This window comes from Myripristis murdjan, chromosome 14, assembly GCF_902150065.1.
Source record: "Myripristis murdjan chromosome 14, fMyrMur1.1, whole genome shotgun sequence".
NCBI lineage: Eukaryota > Metazoa > Chordata > Actinopteri > Holocentriformes > Holocentridae > Myripristis > Myripristis murdjan.
Window position 1 is genome coordinate 18,304,196 of NC_043993.1, and position 14,841 is coordinate 18,319,036.

The following is a 14,841-nucleotide window of genomic DNA, read 5'->3' on the forward strand; positions in this document are numbered from 1 at the left end:
ATCGCCTTCATATCATGTTGCGACACAAATTCAACCTTTGACTTTATTTGAGAAAGTGTCAGGCCTTGCACAAAATTCAAATCCAACAGACAGATAGCACAACTGGGGAATCAAGTGAGGAAATGTGTCATTAGTGTCCCCTCTGTACCATTTACAACACAGCCCTGGGTGAGGACAAGTAGTCTAAATGAATAGTGGATAAATATTGCCCAAAAAAGCAATCAGTACGTGCTATAAAAAAGTCTCATATTCAGGGTTCAGAACTTTCTTTTTTTTTTTTTACATAAGCACATTTACCCTTTGGATGAGATATTCCCACTTCTTTCCCATGCTTATCAGCTTGTTTCCAGACTTGTCCTGAATCAAATGTCACTTTTTTCATACTAGTGTTACTGGTGTAGATCAGCCTCCTCCTCGAAAAAATCCCAAAGCTGGTGAAACTGCTCACAAAACAGGTGGGATTATCTCATTTCACTGACAGATTGTTTTTCCAGTCTTTTTGAAGAGAAGATTCAAGATTCTGATTTGGTATCAACCTGTTCAAAAAACATTCAAGACCTCAATTCACACAGCTCGGATTGCTGCATATACTGACATTTTACCATCTATTATAAATCAGAGTTACAATGTTCTCCAAAAGTAGCACCAGATCCGTTCCATTTGCTTGTCTGTTGTAATTGAAACCTACAAATGTGAATCCTCATGAGGCTTATGGCGTTGTTTCTGATTGTGTATCCAGTTACAATTTATCTAACTTTATTTAATTGACATTCTTGTTTACAATGCTGAGAAAGAGGTACTCTAATAGCCTGCAGTACCTGAGCTATAGAAATAAATAGGCACTCAAAGCCACTCCATCCTCTGTAGAGACGAGAGTCCAACTTAAACAAAGTTCAGGTGTGTGTCTTTGTCCACGCCGTAGTTGCTTTTGTGCTCCTCAAACAAACTGCTGAGTTCGTCCATGTAAAGCTGATGGAGGGCATCAAGATCCTCTACAGTGGGCTTCTCGTTCTTCTCCACCCTGATTGGCCGCCCCACTGCCAAAAGTTTAAAAGAAGCAGGCCATCACACTCTGAGTCATTGCACTTAATGATTTGCAATATGTGCTGTTTGATTTGTTTCGAGGGCTGTGGTGTATCTACAGCATGGTGGCATTTATTGGGGGTTGAACTGCCAAACAAACCCAGACAGACCGTGGCCTGTGCCAGTGACTGTTGCTAGGTGGTTGCAGCAGACTGGTTGGTGGCAGTATAGATTAGGACAAGTTCAACCCAAGGCCACTCTCTCTCTCTCCCTCTCCTTGGCCTGTTGGCCTGTTGTTAAGTTGACAAATCCTGCTTCCCCTTATTTGACCAATACTACTCACGTTTACAGATAGAGAAAACTGTCTGCCAACTTTCTGACATTACTTGGCTCTTCCAAAATCAACAGTTCATTGGGAAATATAAGAACAGTGACAATGTAGCTACATCTTTGCTATCCAGGCAACTAAACTCTAACGCAAGGCTCTTCAGGTCACATAGGCTATGACCCAGGTTATGTTTATAGTCATTCCACAGACTCTGTGGTTTTAAACAAATATTGTAAGCGCAGAAACTAGTTTACTGCATGTTCTTTAGCAGCCAGGGCTCCTTACTGTTATATGAGGTAAATTCATATTGACTGATTCAAACTGATAGATCAGAAGTGCTGTTTACTCACCCACTGTGGTGATGGGTTTTCTGTAAGGCATGAGACCAAAGGAGTACTGGAAAATACCACGTGCATGAAAAAGAGGCAGGGAGATACCCATAATGGCTTGTAGCCTTTCCTGTATCCATCGGAGCCACGTGCCTCTTGGGTTTTCCACTTGATCAAACACTTCATTCTCTCCAAAAGAGAAGACCGGCACTAGATGGGCACTAAAGAAAAGATTGTTTTATTAATATCACCAGCATACTGGATTAGTATCACAACTGGCTGTGTGCTTTCCCAGGAAAATCAGTGGCAGAGGCTTCAGTGAGGCTGTGTTTTAGGAGGTCACAATCCTAACGAACTGCGAGAAACAATAGTTACATTTACAAAGAATGAAAGGCGGGCCGTGATATATAATGTTTCATACGGTCCTGACTGCCAGTCTGACAGATTCTTGAATGAGAATCTGTCTCGCCTCCATATTTGGTGTAACGGTATTGCATTATTTCTACACGGTTTGTATTCCTTTCTGAGTGAATGCAGCTTTAACTAATGGTGAATAGTATGATTCAGTTGCATGCCCTTCATTAATTCATTCATTGGCAAAAACTGGCTATATCCAACAGAAAAACATTCTCTACCTCCCAAGGGTTTCTGCTCTTACCCGTATTCCATGGCCAGTTTGACGAAGCCTTTCTTATTCGCCAAGAGCACATTGTAAGTCCCAGGATGGGCGTCAAGGGCCTCCGGGGCTCCCCCCACTGCTATTACAACAGCGTTGCCACCACCCCTCCGGCACAGCAGATAGCTGGCAGTCTCTTTGTCTGATGGAACCAGACCTGCGCAGTGGTGTAGTGGTACAATAGTGAGTGATCTGCTACCTCCATTTTCAAAATGAAGTCAACAATCACCAGTATGGAAAACAGCAATTATAAGGTATGCTTTCAGCCCTTAAAATACAATAGAGAAAGTTCATGTAAGTTCCAAGTAACACCTTATATGAATTTATATAAAGATTAATGTCAGCCTGTGTAAACTATTGCACAGGTAAAAAGGTGAGTTGACTGAGTATTAGTTACATCAACTAATATGACACATGCACACACACACACACACACACACACACACAGGTATCTATAACACTGATAGTGACTCATGAATATTATACTCCACATCAGGCCTTTGTCCATGTCATGTGAATACAAAACCTTCACTCCATCACTAGATACCGTTTAAGTGGTAATTCAACACAGTTTGACACATTACACAAGAGTGGTTTCTATGTTCTTAGGCTAAATCAATGGTCCAAACCTGCCCACATGATGTAGTCTCTGAAGAATGGGGCTCTGAACCATAGGGGCAACATGAGCAGGTAGCTTGTTAAGCCAGGAAACAGCTGTCTGAATCCTGTGGCATAGGTGCAAAAGTTGGTAAAGGCTCCAGCCACCAGCACCCCATGGGGGTGGAAACCCAGGATGTAGTTTTTCCTGGGGTCAAGGTCAACCGTCTTCACCAGCTGGAGGAAAAAAGAGAGCAGAAAGTGATGCAACTCAAATAATAAATGCCGACCCATGACAGAATCTGAATATGGATCTTGCGTGGTGCCTGGTTAATGACAGACCTGATTAATCATCCATCATGCACAGCAGTGTATTAGTGCTTGACTGTTTCCACTGGGAGACTGATCAGATTCATTGGTTCTAAGACCATCCATCACCTCTGGAGCTGTACTGAGCTGACACTCCTTAAAGGATGATACTGTCCTATTTTGACTCAACAGTCATGGTTGTATCATCATGAATATTGGTTGCATAAATGTATTCAGAATATGCTTTCACTCACTGCAGAAATCTCTATTAGCAAGTCATTCAGTCACATAATCAGTGTTAAAAATCCTGTTTTTCTTGAACCAAGTTGAAAAAATCTACCAAAATCTTGCTTCCAAAGCTAATCAAACTAGTTCGCAGAACTTTCTGCAATCAAGTGTCATTGTCTTTATAGTGGCCTGACATGTCTTATTCTGCTTCGCCTCAACATCTTTATACTTGTTCCCTTGTTCCCTAAAACAAGTGAAACTGCACTGGAAACAAATGGGATTTTGCACTACCACATTTCCATGAAAAACAAGATTTGGAAGACAGAATTTTGTATTAATATGCTAATTCTGAATTAATTATTAAAGGGTAAAACAGTAACTTAGGCAAATGTACATGCCACCAAAGTATTAACAAGACTGAATTACAAATGCATAGAAACTTTCAGTTTCACATTTTTTGAACATGAATAGGAATGAATTTGGGTTAAATAAGCACCAGCTTCTAAGCTACCAAAGCATATTCTGTACACACTTGGACAAGCAATATTTGTGATGAATGGATATGAGCACGCCTTGATTAAGAAGTCAAAACAGGACCCATATGGTTCTTTAAGCGGGCGTCATGGTGACTCAGTGGGCTAAGACGCATACCATTTTCCTGTGACATCTTGAGTTCAAATCCATTCTGGGACCCTTGTGTACACACCCCCTCTCCAATCCTTCCTGTCTCTGTCCTCTTCAGTGTCCAAAAATAGCAGAACTCCTCCATCACTCCCCTGCAAACTCCCACTATGTTTGCATCCTCCTCACCATCTGCCTCCAGATCTTACCACTGTCACTATGTATTTCCACAATAATTATCACACAAGCACTATCATGCTTCATGAAGACAACTCAACTATGCATATTTAAGGTCTGTGTCTCAGGATACATTTCAGCCACATGAATGCTGCCTTTCCAACATGCAGGGTGTATTTCATTCATGTAACTCAATTCCAAGTAGAACAATTCTATCAGTGCAAACTCCTCACACAGCCACGGGTCGTCAGGTGCTGGAAGGCAGCAGGAACTAGCGATAAACTCATACAAACAGATCCTCCGCACACTGACTCAAACTTTACAACGCGTTTCGCCTCAGCGTCTTCAGGTTCACCTCAAATCAGATCAAATTTGAGGTGAACCTGAAGACGCTGAGGCGAAACGCGTTGTTCCCTCTAAATAAAGTGTTAAAGTAAAGTTTGAGTCAGTGTGCGGAGGATCTGTTTGTATGAGTTTAGAACAATTCTATGTTTTGTGATTGTGACTTCAAAGACTGGACCAGAGCAGTGTTAGTCACTCACAACATTTCTCTCTACAGATGCATCCACACCATAAGGCACACCGGATGGCCCTAGATAGCAGGATATATGTACTACTCACAAAAAGTTAGGGATATTCGGCTTTTGGGTGAAATTTCAGGATGAACCTAAAATGCATTGTAACCTTTACAGGTGAACTTAATGTGACCTTCTGTAAACTTTTGAATGCACATGTCCAACTGTTCAGTGTTTCAGTACTTTTTGCACAAGTTGCTGTTCTCTGACAAGGAGTTTAACGGCAAAATTCACATCAGGTGTATGATCCATGAATCAACCAATAAATTTCCTGGTTCAATTAGAATTTGCATTTAAACAGTCCTCCTCATCATGCTGTTCACATCTTGACATCATGAGACCAAAACGACACGTCAGTACAGAACTGCCCTACACTTTGTGAATGGTACAGTGACAAGCCCATGCTACCTGAATAACATCATTAATCCAGTCATTGTGCCCCTGCATGAGCAACACAGGCCTAATTTCATCTTCATGGACGACAATGCTCCAGCTCATCGAGGTCGTATCATTAGGGAACGGCTGCTGGAGACTGGGGTACCTCAAATGGAGTGGCCTGCACTTTCTCAGACCTGCATCCCATAGAAAACCTATGGGATCAGCTGAGTCGCCGTGTAGAGGCTCGGAGCTCTGTACCCCAGAACCTCAGTGTCCTGAGGGCCGCCCTTATAAGTCGACTTGTGAACAGCATGAGACGTCGCTGTCAAGCTGTAATTGATGCTCAAGGGCACATGACAAGTTATTGAAACACTGACATTTTTTGTTGTGGTATATCCACCACTGTTGTTGGCTTTTGTTTCAAGAAATTGTTTGAGATGAGGAAATCACCAGTGTATGCTTCTACTTAAATGCCCTACTTTCATGATATAATATCACTGTAGCGTGAACTTTTTACATTTTCCATAAATTTCACCCAAAAGCCAAATATCCCTAACTTTTTATGAGTAGTGTATATATAGATATATCTATCTATCTATCTATCTATATCTATATATATATAGATATAGATATAGATATATATAGATAGATAGATAGATAGATAGATAGATATAGATATAGATATATATATATAGATATAGATATAGATATAGATATATATACAGCTAATAATACAGCTAATACAGCTGGTGTAAACATGTTAAATTAACTGATGACAGTGGACATTGTTGATGATAATACTCGCAGGATTAAATTAACATAAGATTTTTCTGAGCTGAGCTCTGGCAATTAAAGTAATTCTGCTGTTAGACAAGGCATGGGGTGCATATTTCTACACATTTCTATGTAGTGTCAGAAATAATGGTTTTGGTCATTAAATGTAAATTACTGGGTAGGATATATCCCACCTGAAGCTTGTTTGCGTTCCTCCACCAGACCAGTAGTCTCCAGAGCTGAGATATTAAGAGGCACTAAAGGTCACTGTCAGGAGCAAAGAGTCACTTGTCATGCGCTATAGCTTGTTTTGCAGCTCATGGCGAGCATTGTGCCCTCTTGTCAAAACAAATCTGCTCCCTCACTGTTTGTGTATGTGTTTGAGATTAGTATTTCAAGGCCACTGTGTTCTTAGAGCCATATCCACACCCATTATCTGTGTGCCATGCCATCTTCTCAAGGGCAAATTAGCTTGCTCCACAGAGGGAATTTGTATCAATTTCTTCCATAAAATCTTTTTCTTTCAGTCCTTTTTCTGGTTTTGTGGTTTTATTTTTTCTATGTTTTCTTCCTTCTGTTGTATTTTGAAGAGCAAGGACCAGTATTTTCTCAAAATATATATCAGATATAGAATGTGATTGACTGGACTGAACAGGTTTTCAGACTGAGGACAGCTGTTGGATCTGCACAAAGCTAGTATATTGTTTTGTGGCCTCAGTGTTTGCACTGTGACAACCTGCTGGTGGCAGCTCCTGGTTCACAGGGTTAATCATTGGCTCCTGTCCCTCTGATGAACAGTAGCTGTTTACAAACAAAGGAAGTCTAGATTCACTTGACCATGATCTCCTCTTCTGTCTTCTACTATGAAAACACAGCATAATCTTTTTTCTTTTTCCTATTTTCTCTTTTTATCTATTTTTGTAGTTATTGTTTATTTTTCTTTTTGTTTTGTTTTTATATCTTACTGTTATATTTCACAGAAGCAGACAGCTTGTTATATGTATTATTATACTCCTCACGTACAAGCTTGAGCAATCATCCAGTGTGAACATATAGATGTTCTTTTCTTGAAATCCAAGTGAGCACAGTTAATGTGATCAGCTGGTGAGGTCTTACTTTGGGTTGGTGACGGTGCAATTAGGGATGGTGGGTTAGCAAACCTCAGTGAAACTGATTAACTTCTTCGAATGATGCTGCTTCTGGTCACCCAAACACTGACTCCTTCTTTCAGGCTTAATGTGGCATACAGTCAGATGATAGCTGAAGTGATTCATTCTGAACATGATACATGATGGGCATGATACACGGAATTTTTGGAGGTTTTTACTCTTGGGAAGAGTTTAACCAGGCTTTAACCACCTTTTATGAGCAAGGAAAGTACACGCTCCTCGGGGTAGTATACATTCACATGAGGTCCCTCATGAGAGATTGCGTCATTAACAGTAAGTCAAACTAGAAAGTGTGATCCCTGTAACTCCTCTTGTTATAAAAAGACATTTTTTATGCAATGCATCAACTCATTTCAGTATCTTATATTGTTTTTTGCATTTCTTAGTTTGACAGACTGGGCAAAGAAGCAGATTTTCTTCCAGATGAGAGGCCAGTTTTAAGTGGTGCTTCCACCTTCCACAAATGGAGAGAGATGACTAGAAACACTACATAATCAGACAGTGAGGAGATATGCTCACATTTTAAGTGATAAACCAAAGTCTTTGATCATCAGTTACAGCAGAAACAGATAATTGTTCAGTCCTAGTTTGTTTGTATCTCAGTGCAGGTTTTGAAATCATAGACCACAGCATCTGACTGGGCCATATATGAGAATGGTTATGCACTGGTTGACTTAGATTTCATCTTTCAAAACACAACTTCTGTTAGTTTAGGGCAGTCTCTTTCCCTCTTGTGCAAAGCCTATTTGTGGTGTACTCCAGGGTTCTGTTTTGGGTCCATTTCTGTCCAGTTTGTTTACACTGTGACATACACTACTCACAAAAAGTTAGGGATATTTGGCTTTTGGGTGAAATTTATGGAAAATGTAACAAGTTCACGCTACAGTGATATTATATCATGAAAGTAGGGCATTTAAGTGGAGAAAGTGCAGGGCACTCCATCTGAGGTACCCCAGTCTCCAGCAGCCGTTCCCTAATGATACGACCTCGATGAGCTGGAGCATTGTCGTCCATGAAGATGAAATTAGGCCTGTGTTGCTCATGCAGGGGCACAATGATTGGATTAATGATGTTATTCAGGTAGCATGGGCTTGTCACTGTACCATTCACAAAGTGTAGGGCAGTTCTGTACTGACGTGTCGTCTTGGTCTCATGATGTCAAGATGTGAACAGCATGATGAGGAGGACTGTTTAAATACCAATTCTAATTGAACCAGGAAATTTATTGGTTGATTCATGGATCATACACCTGATGTGAATTTTGCCGTTAAACTCCTTGTCAGAGAACAGCAACTTGTGCAAAAAGTACTGAAACACTGAACAGTTGGACATGTGCATTCAAAAGTTTACAGAAGGTCACATTAAGTTCACCTGTAAAGGTTATAATGCATTTTAGGTTCATCCTGAAATTTCACCCAAAAGCCAAATATCCCTAACTTTTTATGAGTAGTGTACAGTTATATCTACCTGTGAGGACCCTTGTGAGGATAAGCGATTTAGAAGATGAATGAATGAATGAATGAATACTAGAAATCTGGTGGTCATTTGTGACTCTGAATTGGTTTTGAGGCACTCTAGCTATTCATCCAAAGGTTTATCATTGTTATCCACATAAAAATGGTGATATGTGTTTTTATTTCCAACAGTATTTTCCTATAATACCCTACACTATGGTGTCAGCCATGAATTTCTTCACATGGCAGACCACATGTCACTCATTGTAGCTTCCTTGTTCTGGCTTCCAATAAAATTTAGAATTGATTTTAAGATTTTATTAATCACCTACAGTACACAGCAATGCATGGTTTTACCACAGCCTACATTTCTAAGGTGATGTCCATATGCTCAACACAATACTTTCGGGTCAGCAAATGTGAATCTCCTCTCATTGTCCAAATCCAGACTAAAGACTCTGCCTCTAAATACAAAGCTGTGTCATTGATAATGATGATTTAAAAGTTGATTTAGTTTGCTTGATTAATCACCTTCCTTTTATTGATTTATTTTTTCAATTACTGTATGTGTCATTTTATTGCTCATTTGTCTATACCTGTCAATTACTTTCTCTTGTCTTTTATTATTATGTCCTGTTGTGTTTATTGTCCTTATGTCATAACTGTCCTACATTCCCTTCACTTGACTTTTATTATTATAGACTGATGTTTTATTGTTCGTGCTTCTCTAGCTGTTCTTAAGTTGCTTCCATTGTTCTCCTTTTCCCTGCAGTTATTCTGGTTGGCTATAAATCACTCTGACTTTAAAGGTCTTTACATTTTTTTAAGTGTTATATACATGTAAAGCTTATACAGTTTTATAGTTGTAAAATATAGTCACTATTATCTTTCATATCTTTGAAAATTATCACTAATATAAGCCAACATGGATTATTGTTTAATCATCTATGGTTGCAAAGGTCATGTAGAGAGTGACATGACCCACTGCAAAATGCAAAATGCAAAATCTGCTGGAAACATGTTGTGCTTAAGATTCTGGCATCTATTTCTTTTAAAATGTATTTTGTGAACTTATGTCTAGGCTAAGCTGTCCCCAAGCACGTAGAAAGAGGCTTACTGTTGTAAAAAGGGCCTTTTATACATCTTATATAAGAACTTTTCCTTACATCCGGAGGCAGAGTAAATATGTCATACATGTGCGCAAATGTTTGCAGCAAAGCCTCAGCTAATTTCTGCAGATTGCTGTTGAAAAACATGTGAGCCGTTGAACTGTTTTGTTGTTGAAGAGCTCGGTCTTATCAGCACAGTCCAAAGTGTAAGTCTTGCTGAAGGGCAAGAAGCAGACCTGTCTAATGGGGAAAATATTTTCAATGGAGGTTTTGTTCACTCTGAATACTTTAGACGATGTGCAGCCCTGATATTTCAATCAGTAGAAACCTCACAATGCACTAAGCCTTTCATGATCAGGCATGAATAATCAAATTAACCTCTCTCTTGTATATGCACTACCCCATCGTGACCACAAGATGGACACAGCAGCTAGCCAGAGGGTAGCATCCAGCTCCCACACACTGTCTCAGCAGTATTCATCAACTGCATACACTAATACTGCTGGTAAAATAGGAGCCTGGTTCAATTCAAACTGTTTGTAACACCACATTAAAAGCTCCATTAACATTTTAAGTATAACTGGCACAGCATTTTCCTTTGCAACAGGACTGCAAACCACTGTAGCAATGTTTTTGAAAGAAACTATGTCACCCGTATAATGAGTAAGCCCTGTTTGGCCTACATGTTGGTGTAACCAGTGGCCACTGGTTATGGAAGGCACTTCACTGCATCCCATCCTCCACTTGAAAAGGATTTATTTCTAAAGGTGGGATAGGGGAGTTTCAGTGTGGTGATGAGCTCAGTATTCCCATATTATCCGGGTTAATAGGCATTGCTTTCAATAGGAATGACAGCACTCTGTATTCCCCCTGTCACTGCCAAAGAACATTGATAAAGTCAGTGTTCTGCAGCATCACCTGGTGGGCTGCTACAGTATAAACCTGCAAGCAATGACTTCAAGGTCATTAAGCAACTACAGTGCAAATACAACCTCAGTACAAACTCCTATAACGGCCCAAACTGTAAATGTGTCCAACAAGATGAAAATGTGTTTTGTTTGTGATTTGAAAATCATGAAACTGCTCTACATTCATCATGGGGAAAAAAAAATACATTTTTAGTCATAATTCTGTTGCTCAGTTGTTGCATCACACATCAGTCTTTATCCTTTCACCTTTACACAGCAAAAAATATGCATCTGAAAAAGTCACTACTGAGTGTTACATTTTTGACAGTGATGGCAACACTTTTGTGACTAGTTATACAGACGAAAATACACAGTCATACTCTGAAAAGTGATAACTGCTGCTTGCACTTATATGTATTACATTAATCAACAAAAAGGCATCAGGACAAGAACAGTGTATGTAGACTCATATACAAGACTATAGGGAGCAAAGGGACCTCCTTCCATAATTGACATTATCAGTGGTCCCTTTTGCTTCCAGTCTCCTAGGCTCAGAGATAAAGGTCATGGAGCCACAGATAGCAGTTAGCTGGAGATGGGAGGATTAGATAAAGTTAACTGGCAAAGCAGGATTTTCAGCTTGTCCCTGACCTCCAGAGGGGAATTCAAATCTTCATCATCTCCTCCCCTCTGCACTAGAGGCCAATTAAATGAATGCAACATGCATTTACAGTATAGCCCAAACAATAAACACAGAAGCTCATGGCACTGTGCTCTATATACTATTTATATAGTTGTTTGCAACATATAATATTTTGTTATAAGCTTACCTTGATCGGGAAGTAATCTCTCATGTAGTCCCACACTTTGATGCCACATAGGTAGGGAACCCTGCGGCCACCGCGTGCAGGAGTGTCATAGTCGATGAACCACCAGACACTATACAGCACACTGATCAGCCAATAGCGTGTGAACAGCAGGTAGATGAACACAAAGATGCAGGTTGGTGCTGGGGAGACAGATCAGTCAGACAAAATAGGATAGTGCACATATTGTGACTACTTCTAGCAGTGGTAGTTTGGTATATTTGCGTCGTGAGTAGCAGTCTCATAGCAAACACAAAGCTGAATCACAAGCACAGACAAAAGTATGCACACATCTATAATTAAACAGCAAATATGTAATAGCTAATGCATAAAAATCCAATGATAGATCATCTGCTCAGCAGCCTTAGCCACGTTATGGATGGGAGGCTTATGCACTGCGTCAATACTGCATCAGTACTCAGTTCTGCTGGAGAATACATCACATGTGTGTGATCAGAGGTTTTCTGGGTTATTGATGGCAGATTGATGCCATGGGAGAAAAGTCTGAATTGAGGTTGTGTCTTTATGGATGTGATTTAAAGTGATGTTTCACTGTAGTAGAATACTTAATGCAGATACAGCAACATAGGCCTGTAATTCATTTCATATTTAGCTCATTTTCAAAAAAATATCAATCCATAATCCCTATGATATTATTCAAGATGTGCTGCTGATGACTAACTACACTGATGCTCAGGTTAAGTAATGACTATATTTTACATGAGTGAAATATTATCTTAAGCATTGGCTTTGAGTTAGGGTGCTCAACATGTTGCAAGCATCAGTGTATGAATATCTAATTGCTCCCCAGTATGATATGACTGCTTTGATGTCCTGAAAGGCCCAAGATTATTTGCTGTGTTACATGTATTAATGCACAAGCCTGTTCAGGAACCCTACTGAGGAATGTTTTATAATGTCTTTATTTCAAAGATGATAAAAAAAAAAAAAAAAAACAACAGTTGGTCAAATCAATACGGTTTCCGGAAGCTGTGAAACAAAATCCTCAGGACAGTTGAGAGTACAAACTTTGGATGAGGTGGTGTTTCTTGATTGCTCCCTCTCCTGGCCATATTGCAATACTAATGTCAGCTGGGGTAATCCCTATGAAATCTAACAGCACTCACTTGCCAATGATAATGCCAGGAAGGACAACATCTGGTTCAGTTGGAACAGTTTTGTTGATAGTTACAGATATATGCATGTTCACTTGGACACACATTAAAACACAGAGAATTTAATGTGAACTTGGTGAAATATACAAAAAGTCTGTTGTTAAGTCTGAAGATGAATGATATGCTATTACACTTTGGCATGCTGGGCCTTCAAATGGTATTTTTGGAGAGCTCCTTAGAGAAAACAATGCAAAATGCTTTTCAATCTCATGTAAAAGTATCAACAGGAAAAGATACTTCAGTGTGTATAACATGCTTCAAAGTTATCAACCTACTCTAAATTCTCAGTGTGACTGGCCACACGCACATGCACAAATCATAACCAAACTTCACAAAACACTTGGCCTGAGAGCAGGTGAGCCAACACATCTGGATGTCTACTGTAAATTTCCAGAATAAAAGATTTTAGATCATTTTTTTGCTGCAAACGCAACATCACTTCATTGACATTCTCCGTTACTTCCCAGTATGATGTAACAGAGGCATGACAATAAAAATGTATGAAGTTCAGTGTGTGTGCGCGCACACACACACACACACACACACACACACACAAACACACACACACACACACACCACACACACATACACACAGACTCACCCAGACCCAAGAAGGAGTAGACCCACTGCAGCACGGCGGCTGTCTGCAGTCTCCTGTGAAGCGGCACGTTTCTAGGGGCAAAATCAATCTTCATGTTTTCAACGGGAAGAGAGCAGAAAGGAGCTGCTGGGGCGGCAGGCGGCCAAGAAGAAGAGCGAGTGAAGTGGGTCCAAAGTCTGTCCTTGTCCCTCTCCACCATCACCTCCATTTGACGGCCTTATCTCAGAGACCCAGTATAGGGTTTGATTAGCCAATCCATATCTCCTATATCAGACTTTTGACCCTGCTAGGAATGAGCTGCTTGAACAACAATCTACAACATGAACAACAAATGTGATTCAGTGGGAAGGGGGAGTGTCCATGTCCTTTCTATCATGCCTTTACTGATTCTGTACTTCCTGCACTGGAGGGGATTCAGCCACTCTATTTCACGCTGGTATTTACAGATGTAAAGGCAGCCACATCTGGCTGCACAATCACGGAACTCAATCTTTCTGGAATTATTGCAAATGATAAAAGCCCTTCACAGACAATACAGTAGTGTATTGGTTGGTAAATTAAAATTATATTCTGAAAGCAAAGCTGTATGAAATACTTTAAAAGTAAGTGAGGGTTCTTGAGTTAAGTAGACTTCCAAGTTCCTCTGTTTGTGCATGAAGTCCCTGTCAAATCAGTTCTGCACACACTGGGTGGGATGTACAAGGTTACCAGAGGTCATGTGTTGATAGAGAGAATGAAGGGGAAGCTGAAGATGGTGGAGAAATTGTCCATGCCTCCCATCACAACACTGAGACACATGCCCTGTTTTTTGTTTTCCGTTTCTCTCATTAGATGCAGTGCGATATTCACCAAAGATAATGTGTTTGACTGCCAATCCAATTTGTTTTGCCCTTTGATCACACTGTCATAAATTATTAATTTACCTTGAGCTCATCTAATTGGCTTAGTAACACTATAGGCTTGAATATGTCAGTTTTTACCTGCACTCACTGACAAACTCCTTCCAGCTGGTGCTCAGAATTAATGCACTTTATTACTAAAAAAAAAAAAAAAAAAAAACTGTGACAAAGATTGCCAATATCTACAGCAGTTGTAAATAGCTGCCACGTGCTCTAATTAGGAAACTGTTTTGCTTTTTTCATGTTTTCTTGTTCAGTGTGAAAAGCTCCCTGTGGTGTATAATGAGTTGAAATTATTCATCTATTATTCTACTATGTGCTTGCACCATCTGCCTGCTTTGCAGATAATGGATATAGTCAAAAACACAAATTTATCTGTCTATCATGAATCAGTGTCCCAAAACGCACCCTTTAGCAGTGTAAAGTGAGGAATTTTTGTATTGTTTTTTGGTAATTAGACTTGTCTGTGTTTTTTTTTTTTATAACACATTAACTTTATAGTAGGGTATAGTACAGAAACACTCTCTGGGCCAAACAGATTGGGTTATATACTGTAGTAGTGTATGTAAAAACACACAGCCAACATTATTACACCTCCTACTTTATAGAATATTAATGTCTACATTTTACTTGCACAGAAGCAAT

At 39.8% G+C, this 14,841-nt stretch overlaps 1 protein-coding gene across 1 annotated transcript; it reads right to left on the reverse strand.

The window, feature by feature from the left end:
- Nucleotides 1-882: 882 nt before the first annotated feature.
- mogat2 (monoacylglycerol O-acyltransferase 2) lies at nt 883-13,398 on the reverse strand. Its single transcript, XM_030069099.1, has 6 exons — nt 13,298-13,398; nt 11,486-11,664; nt 2,986-3,190; nt 2,339-2,513; nt 1,702-1,901; nt 883-1,037 (listed from the first exon to the last, which is right to left on the reverse strand). The coding sequence occupies exons 1-6, from the start codon at nt 13,389-13,391 to the stop codon at nt 883-885; spliced, it is 1,008 nt and encodes a 335-aa protein (XP_029924959.1). The 5' UTR covers nt 13,392-13,398.
- Between the last annotated feature and the right edge of the window lie 1,443 nt (nt 13,399-14,841).

Coding starts and splice junctions, on each gene's coding strand:
- mogat2 (XM_030069099.1), bottom strand. CDS start 13,391: ATGAAGATTGATTTTGCCCCTAGAAACGTGCCGCTTCACAGGAGACTG. Junction 1,902..2,338: donor AAACTGGCCATGGAATACGG/GTAAGAGCAGAA, acceptor TCTTTTCTTTAG/TGCCCATCTAGTGCCGGTCT. Junction 1,038..1,701: donor AAAACCCATCACCACAGTGG/GTGAGTAAACAG, acceptor AACTTTTGGCAG/TGGGGCGGCCAATCAGGGTG.